The sequence below is a fragment of the Olea europaea genome, unplaced genomic scaffold (genome assembly GCF_002742605.1).
Source record: "Olea europaea var. sylvestris unplaced genomic scaffold, O_europaea_v1 scaffold1603, whole genome shotgun sequence".
NCBI lineage: Eukaryota > Viridiplantae > Streptophyta > Magnoliopsida > Lamiales > Oleaceae > Olea > Olea europaea.
In genome coordinates, this window is record NW_019233660.1 from 28065 (window position 1) to 37169 (window position 9105).

At 34.1% G+C, this 9105-nt stretch overlaps 1 protein-coding gene across 4 annotated transcripts; it reads left to right on the top strand.

The window, feature by feature from the left end:
- Positions 1–3366: 3366 nt before the first annotated feature.
- LOC111377082 (ubiquitin-conjugating enzyme E2-17 kDa-like) lies at positions 3367–8129 on the top strand. Of its 4 annotated transcripts, none has more exons than XM_023000126.1 (5): positions 3367–3546; positions 4776–4870; positions 6531–6658; positions 7286–7405; positions 7621–8129. In XM_023000126.1, the coding sequence occupies exons 2-5, from the start codon at positions 4801–4803 to the stop codon at positions 7762–7764; spliced, it is 462 nt and encodes a 153-aa protein (XP_022855894.1). In that variant the 5' UTR covers positions 3367–3546; positions 4776–4800; the 3' UTR covers positions 7765–8129. The 4 variants fall into 4 exon arrangements, with proteins under 4 accessions (XP_022855894.1, XP_022855896.1, XP_022855895.1 ...); XM_023000128.1 differs by having other exon boundaries at positions 3374–3546; positions 7286–7390; positions 7621–8074; XM_023000127.1 differs by lacking the exon at positions 3367–3546 and adding an exon at positions 3598–3663.
- The last annotated feature ends 976 nt before the right edge of the window (positions 8130–9105 follow it).

The following is a 9105-nucleotide window of genomic DNA, read 5'->3' on the forward strand; positions in this document are numbered from 1 at the left end:
ACTCTATTTAAATCTAGTAAGATCATTCGACCTTGAAGAAGATGAGAATCCATGATTACTAATCAGGTATTACTGATCTAGGATGATGAACCTACTAATTGCACAAAAATATAGTCAAGTGTTGACTTAAAAGAAATAGCGAGAGGTCATGAAACTTGAGATGAATTCGACGTATGTGAACATGGTTTAGACCTAGGTCAACCCTTCTGATGGGATAAAACCCATAGGTTGTAAATATCTTACAATAAAAGGTTAACATGGATAGAAATATCCATACATACAAAGTAAGGCTAGTAGTAAACGGTAACAAACAAAGACAATGTGTTGACTTTCATGAAATCTTTCGCTTTTAGCCATGCTGAGGTCCATTTGGATTTTCACTGCAATAGTTGCATATCGTGGCTATGGGTTAAAGCAAGCCTCTTAAAGCCGAAATCTTCGATTTAATAAGAAAATCAAAATGTTGATTTTATCAAATATGAAAACGAATTATGTGTTTACAAGAAGATAGTGGGAGTATTGTCGCATTCCTAATATTATAGAAAGCGACATCCCTATGTTTCAATCGTTGAAATAATGGTTGTTGAAGGATTTATTTATGAACGATATAGGAGTAGCAACTTGATCTATAGAGATAGATCTAGAAAATTACTTAACTCATCTCAATCTACATATATAAAATCTTGAGAGAAGATTTTATATGAAGCAATTAGTTTACTCTTAAGCGGTATATTGGAAAAGTTCCAAACGTGAAACAATCGTTGGTTCAATAAGTAGAAACCTAATACATGATTGCTTCAGAAGTAGCAAATAGTTGCAATGTGGATCAAGATATTCATTAATGAATTTGGAATAGTTCCTAATATTGTTGATCACATGCCATTGTATTGTGATAACAATAAAGTCATCACGCAATCGAAGGAACTGAGGTCTTATCAATAATCCAAACATGTACTGAGGCGATATAATCTCATCGGAGAGATAATACATAGAAATGACGTGAAGAGAAGAACGAATTCCCACAATTAATTGCAGATCCATTGACAAAGAGTTGTCACAGTATAGACATGATCGTCATGTAGACTCTTATGATATTGGATACATAAGGGATTGGATCTAGTGCAAGTGGGAGTTTGTAAGTGTTATGCCCTAGGTCCAATTAATCTTGGACATAAATATTCGTAATATATAACTGATGCAGTTTAATGACAGATCTATTATTTAATAAGACAGTTAAATTAAATAATAGAATCCGTAGATTCAAATCTTCATAATTTGTTAATCACAAGGAGTTATGATTGTGAGATACAAATTACATATGATTGAATCTTAAATCGTCCGTGGTCGTAAGTAATAATGAGATACGGATATCGTTATTACGGATAGACCATCGCGTGTGACATTTCTTACTTGTGAAGTAAGTAACTTATCTCACAAGTTAAAGTGTGGTGACACTTAAATGAACACGTGAATGTTTTGTTATAGAACAAAACATTGGAGACCCGCCTAGAGATTCCATATGGATAACTATTTGAGTGTCAACGGTTAATCTCCAACATTCGGTGGTGGGATTGGTCCTTTGACCTGAGGTCGTCATAATATCTTACATGATGACAATCATGCTTTGACGGTGTTAGATGTTGCTCTGCCAAAGGCCGCTAATACGACATCGTTCGGGTATGTCAAGAATCGTATGAAGGTTGTGAATGATCAATAGAGGATTCGTCACTCTTAGATAGTAAGAGATTATGATTTGCATTTCATTCAATTAAGTCGATAATGAAATCCTTTACCAATGTGTACTCGTAAGTCGAAAATGAGTTTTCGATTTATACTGACTTAATAGTGGAGTGAAAGATATGATCGATAATCAAGATTGACACACTTCCATATCTCGTAATTGATCGGATCATACTGACGAATGGATTATAGTTTCATGGTAAACGAACGAGTTTGATTTTGTCACACCACGTGAAATTTTTCGTCACATGCATTGCCCTGACACATTGCTAGATGTCAATTTGAGACGACGAGTGTGAATTTGTGATAAATTAAAATGGTGTTTTAATTTATCAATTTTGATTAGATCAAAATAATATTTCACGTCGTTAGACATCGTGATCGAGAACCTGATGGGTCGCACACAAAAGGAGAACTGGAAGATTGTGATTTGTTAATTAATTAATTTAACGAGTGTTGGATAAATTAATTAATTATGTTACTTATTTATAGGCCTGAATTGATTAATTGGATTAATTAATTCACAAACCGGATTTAATTAAATATGTTAATTAAATGTTGGACCGAGTCATGTAAAGTCCGTTCGGGCTTATATAAATATGATTAGGGTTTGCAAAATTGTAAAGATTTTTCATTATTCTTGCTAACACAAGAAAAACCCTAATACTATAATTTTGTTTTCTGTGTGGATCACCGTTGGAGGCTGGACAATTGGATAGCTGTGGGTGGCAAATCAAGATCATTGGAACAAAAAAAAAGTAAAGGGGTTTGCAGATCTAGAAAAAATGTATGACTTTTATCACAATTTCTATCTAAACACAAAGATGAATATGGTGAAAACCGAAAATTATTTTAATATCCACTGCGCATGTTAAGTAGATTCCCAACAAATTACTCTTAGAAAAATTTCGATAATGAAAATTATTTGATTACTCTAACTCTATCTAGTATATGCAGTGTATTGAATTATATAAATTTAAAGAAACACGGATAAACATTGCACGGAATTTAGGGGTGTTAGATAGGACAAGACAAATCAAACCTCTAGGCTCGCCTACTGTAAGGCTTGACTTGCCACGCCATCTAATGAAATAGCTCCTTGGCGATTTTTATTTTTTCATTTTTCTTTTTACTAAAATTGCTTTTTCACTCGTAATGAATCGACTCACGAGTAGATGAGCAACTTGCTCGAAAAAATTATTGCTCAGTTTATCGTCGACTCGCTTCACTTAACACCCTTAAAAACATCATTTTTCCTCATTATTCGGTCAAATTTTACATACTTTTAATCTATTATATCGATATTTTCTTCAACTCAATGGAAGTACCATTAAAAATGTTTTCCCATTTTTTAAAAATGTTTTCATTATTCAATTAATTATCTCGAAGGTGATTATGTACGAAATTAATTGATTAATTAATGTAATTTAAGGTGTGTTTGTCACTCATTATTTGCAAAAAATGTATTACAGAATAATGATGAATATTAAAATGTGTGGTTTAAAATTTTTTTTTTTTTTAATTTATGTATAATATTATTTTAATAAAAAATGTATGATTAAAAAATCAGACCATTTTTAATCAACTCAACCAAAATATTTTTAATCAACTCATCCAATTTTGGTGTACGCGTGTACGGGAGGGAGTAATTGGCTTTTCCCACCGCCAATGCATATCGACGAAATGACACGCGGAATTCGTGTTTGTTTATAAAGGTGGCTGCAGCAGCGTAGTCTGGAAGCGAGTATTTCTTTTTCCCATAATAATTCATACACCGGTTTTCAGTAAATATCTCGCTGATCGAAGGTTCGTAACAATAAATTGAAGCTCTTATCGATTCCCCCCCCCCCCCCCCAATCTCCGTAAAATCATCTTCTTGGTGTTTCCTTGTTTTTGTACCGTATGTGCGTTTATATAGATAAGGTTTTGAATTGATCCGATGGTTGATTTCGTGAATTTTTTTTTATCCATTTTTTTGTATGTACTTTTTTTTTTTTTAGGTTTTATAAGGTTTGATGATATACATGCTTTGATTTGTTAATTTCTATATTTTTTCCCCTTTTTTACTAATATTTGTCATTTTTATGTTTATTGTGTTTTGAGTTCTTTTTTCCCCTTGTTTTTATGATTTTCCTTTATTTTTTTAATTTATTTTTATGAACCGGTTTGGTGTATATATAGATCTTATAGATTATGAATGTATGAAAGTGAGGAGATCATTGTCGTGCGATGTGCGGTGATCGCTTTTTTCTTCTTTCTAAGATTAATTTCATCTTCTTTGTGTTTGGTATGGAAAAAAATGCCTATTAACTATATCCTTAATCTTAAATTAGCCTTCTAGGGTTATCCACTTATCCTCGACTTTGTGCCCGCTGTTTCCTGTTGATCCTGGGGGACAAATTACATGGAATTTGGTCAAATCTTGGAAAACACCTGTTAGAAATAGGTTGGAATTGGTGTAGTGAACGCAGCAGTGTTTGCCTACGGGGTTTGTGGATTTATTGTGTTCTGGAGTGAAATTTGGCTAATTATGTTTGAGTTCTTTTTTTGGTTTTGGGGAAAATACAAAAAATAAGTTTTTAGCTTCTTTGTCACTGTGTTTTGCTGAAGCTAAGTGATCTGTGGATATTGTGATTGATGTTTGTTTGTACGTCTGAATGAGTTATTCACTGTGTTTGGTACATGCAACAAAATCTTCATGATTGGAATCTATTAAAGAATCTGCAAATTTGCTTAGAAAACATTTCTGATTCCAATTCCAAGGCCTTAATCCTACCACATCACCAAACATGTTGATCTGGAGATTTGTGTACATTATAATAATTCAAATTTTTTGTTTATATTTTGTCTGGACGATGAGGGCAGAAAGTTGTAATTGATTTTTTGATATTGTGTTAACTATGCTGACGAATATATTCATGTTATGTTGTTACACTGACTCGCCAAAATTTATTGCTGTCTATACTAGTTACAGATGAAGATCATACTCCCAGTTGTTTGTCCTAAAATATTCTGCATTGGATATTTCTGCGCAGGTGATTGAAATTTAGAAGATTGCTGATGGCTTCAAAGAGGATCCAGAAAGAGCTTAAGGACTTGCAGAAAGACCCTCCTGTATCCTGTAGTGCTGGTTTGTTATCTCTTCATCCTATGTTTTTACCTTCTGTCTTACTTTGCAATGTTTTCTTTGACTGCTTTGGAAAATTTGAAGTTGGTATGCTAATTTACTGAGAAGGCTGTTATTCCTGCTGAAAGCTAGAAACTATGAAGCATCAACACGGACATGTGTCCAACACGTGATTTTTCAAAAAAGTATTGACACGACACATTGATTAAATTCTTTAAAATTCTTCATTTATATAATATAAATTTAGTATATTTATTATTAATTTTTTTGTCGAAATCTTTTAAATATGTGTAACTTTGAGTTAAAAATAGATAATAATTCCGATAAAGAAAAAGATGAGGAGTGTCGGTATTCGACATGTGTTCGATATGGACACGCTACTCTAGTTGAAATGTCCGTGCTACAGAGGTTAGAAAGTTGGACTCATATCAATGGTGTAACTCATTGTCACTCTTTAAATTTGGAGGGAATTGGGTTTGTTTTGCTCAGGTTACCTACGCTGCTGAACGCATGTACAATACACACACGCACACACACATATGGTAAATGGAAGAGGATGGGACCATACCTTTTGGTTTTAAGGACTTCCCATATCCAAATATTCTCTTTGTTTCTGTTCACCACATGTCCCATTGCATACTGAGTTATGGTTTTGTCAGCTAGTGATGACACTACAATTCCACAATATATTTGGAATAGCAAGTTGGCGTTGCAGGTCTGCCATTTTGATTTTGTTGAATTTATAGTAGCATTCACACACTATATTCAAGTTGCTGTCGCCTATATTTGTTGATTTAGGTAGTATGCTTGGAGGACAGTTGTATCTAAGAACCATGCATATGCCGTCATTCGGATTAACCCATTCAAGGTACCCATTCAGGGGCTTACCTTGAAGCTGTCTCAAATATCCTACCATTCGCTTCCCTTGCTCATTCCATTTCAAGAGTTTGTTGATGTAAGTCAGGGAGAGGGTAAATTGTTCCCTTGTTTCGCTAGTAGTTGATCTAAAGGCTTTTATGGTTGATGGAGTGTTGGTGTTATTCACACTTGTTTGTTTCCCACCAAAACTGACATGTGTAAAACACGTCTGGGAATTTGAAGGATAAGAACTATGGACCAATCAGTTATAAATTCAGATGGTCTGTCGATTCCGTCCTCAATGGTTATATTAGGCCTTAATAGAATGTTGGCCCTATAACTCCTTGTATGGTTGCCAACTTTTAAATAGATATCTGAATGTTATGTTTGAAGAGAACAAAGCACTAAAGATAGGAAACAAAAGATAATTTAATTTTATTATTATATCCAATGTGTTTCTGACATTTAATTTAATTTTATTATTATATCCAATGTGTCTGACATTTCCATGTCCTGCTGATTTGTTAGTTATGTTCATAAAATGTTGTCATGTGTTCAGCTTGTAGCTGTTATCAGAGCTCATCATCGTCGTTCATTCTTTTCTATGATGCGTTCTGTCATTTTTTCATCTATTCATTTTTCGGGGCATTGAGTGAGCTAATTATTACTTCTAGTCACATAATTAGGTTTTCACCATTGTGTTGAATCATGAATGTGATGATATCTGGAATTCCAATCTCTAACCTGTTAAAAGTCAGGAAGCTTTTTTTTTTAAACTTGGAACTAATATCAAAACTTTTTGCAGGTCCTGTTGGTGAGGACATGTTCCATTGGCAAGCTACCATCATGGGACCTACGGACAGCCCATTTTCTGGTGGAGTGTTTCTTATAACTATACATTTCCCACCAGATTACCCTTTCAAACCGCCCAAGGTATTTGTGTCCTTTTTGTTCACCTGTTACGAGTTTGGCCTTTTGGTTATAATTGATATGGCAAATAGTGGACGTGTTAGTCTAAGTAGGATATAGATTCAGCAACATTAGCCATATCTTACTCTATGTACACAAGAAATGGACATACTCCATAAAGAAACTTCAAAACTGCGTTACATCAAGTGTAAACCTTTCTTGTCCATCAAGTACTGCCTAGTACAAGATTCTATCATGTACTGAAATGGCTCACTGCAAGTTATAGTAATTCTTGGAGTATCCTGTTCCACTCACGAATTGGTTGTGGGCTTATTCTGCCTTAGATGTGTGGAATAATCATGACAACGCTTTCAATAACAAATTTACATTCAGAGATGGGTAAAATAAGCCCTTTTTACAGCACTTTCTCTAATGATAAATCAAATATTACAATATTTTAAAATATTCCGTTTATGCAACCTTTTGTCAAATGTAGTTCTTTGGATTCTTCTGTTTTTATCACTTACTGGAGGCACTGTTACATCACCAACAATAGCTGTTCTTTCGTGTCGTTATTTAATGATAACGTTTTATGCTTTTTAGATGCACATATTGGATGCTTATTTCCTCTTTTAACTATGAACCGAGCAGGTCTCTTTCAAAACCAAAGTTTTCCATCCAAATATCAACAGCAACGGCAGTATTTGCCTTGACATCCTCAAAGAGCAATGGAGTCCTGCCCTCACTTTATCAAAGGTCACACTCAAGTTTGTTAGTTCTTTCTTTCTTTAACATTTCGTTTGCACCATTGTCTTCCTTACCTCGTGTACGATTATGTTTGTTAAAGCATTTCTCGTCATATTTATGAACTTGTTTGCATCTCTTGTTGATAATGGTAGTCACACTCGTAGTTGGATATTGAATCTGTTTGATGTGCGAATTAATAACAATAGGATGATCATTTTGCTAGCAACTATTTTTTTCAGGTGTTGCTCTCGATTTGTTCCCTGTTAACTGATCCAAATCCTGAGGATCCCCTTGTACCTGAGATTGCTCACATGTACAAGAATGACAGAGCCAAGTACGAGACTACTGCTCGATCTTGGACTCAGAAATATGCGATGGGATAAGAGGTTCAGTGTGTGTGATGTTGGTCTGTGTTGCATTCTATACTGGGCAGTAAATAAGTCGAAAAACGAACTAATATGCCCATATTAAGGATATTGGTCGTTCAGTTTGTCTTCTTGGCTTGGTGGATGCAACTGTTTCGACTAGTATGGAAATTGTCTTTTCTAGTGTTTGTGTGTGCGTTTTGCCTTAACATGATATTTGTTTCTCAGTAGGTATTCTAATTCTAGAAGCTTGTTACTGAATGACGAGCATGTTTGGCCCGACTTAAAATACTTTTTCTGGAAGAATCAAGGAATTCCTTTTATGTAACCTTTAAGCAAACAACTGAACATGCTCTTGAAACTGTGGTGATACTTTTTATAAACCGTGTAAAAAAGTGCGGTTTTAGCGAAGGCACGTCGGTTTAAAAAGTGAAACTCATTTTTTGTGTTTGAAGTGAAAATTGTTGCTGTAAGTTAAATCATTGCTGGGCTTTTAGCCTACGGTTGTTTCTAATTTAAGAGAGTAATCATCTATGAATAATGACTTTCTTGTGAAGTGTGCATCATTGGATCTGAGTCTATCGGGTTCATTTGACAACTTATTCACGGGTTTAGAGTTAAGTTTTGAAGTGTGAAAGATCCTGCAAGTAATGGTGCAAATTCTGTAGGCACTGAAAATGAAATGTTACATTGAACAATTTGTCCATACTATCAGACCTTAACGCAATTCGATGTTAAGACTTTGTAGACTCGGTCCAAATCTTGTGTTATCAGACAATATATCCGTTGCGCAGAGCATGTGTCTCAATTGTTTCGGCGCTTGTATTTGTTATCCAATCATATATATTTGCTGTTTATTTATTTATAATTCATTTTTATTTATTTATAATTTAAAATATTTATAAACACTTCCAAACATATGCTCTAAAGTTATCTAAACCTATTTTGAAATAAAAATACCTTGTATTTTTTAAGCTAGGCAGTTTATGCTCTGGATTTCACTGCTAGTCTCGTGCACTTCACTTTACACTTAAAGTACCAAATAAACATTTGTTTCAGACTCGTCAAAAAACTTCGCAAATCGTTATAATTAGATCATTGATTCAATTTGGTGGCCGTCTTTTAATATAAAATCCTGATATCCGTGTGTTACATCATCAATCATCCGTTGGCATAGAATTTTCTGCTAAAAGATAGATGCCAAACTATAATGTAGGGCTAACTGAAATATTTTGTTAACTCAATATTAGGTTCAAAATAAATAAAAATTCGTGGTGCAAAAACCATTTCTTTCGGGAAATCTATCTATCAATTTTGATTCTTTCCTTTTCTCTAGATGCTCTCGCTCGGTGCAAATAG

Excerpts from the sequence above, each read along its gene's own strand:
- LOC111377082 (XM_023000126.1), top strand. The coding sequence starts at position 4,801 with ATGGCTTCAAAGAGGATCCAGAAAGAGCTTAAGGACTTGCAGAAAGAC. Across the intron at positions 4,871-6,530 it reads TCCTGTATCCTGTAGTGCTG|GTCCTGTTGGTGAGGACATG; the intron begins GTTTGTTATCTC and ends AACTTTTTGCAG. Across the intron at positions 7,406-7,620 it reads CAAAGGTCACACTCAAGTTT|GTGTTGCTCTCGATTTGTTC; the intron begins GTTAGTTCTTTC and ends TATTTTTTTCAG.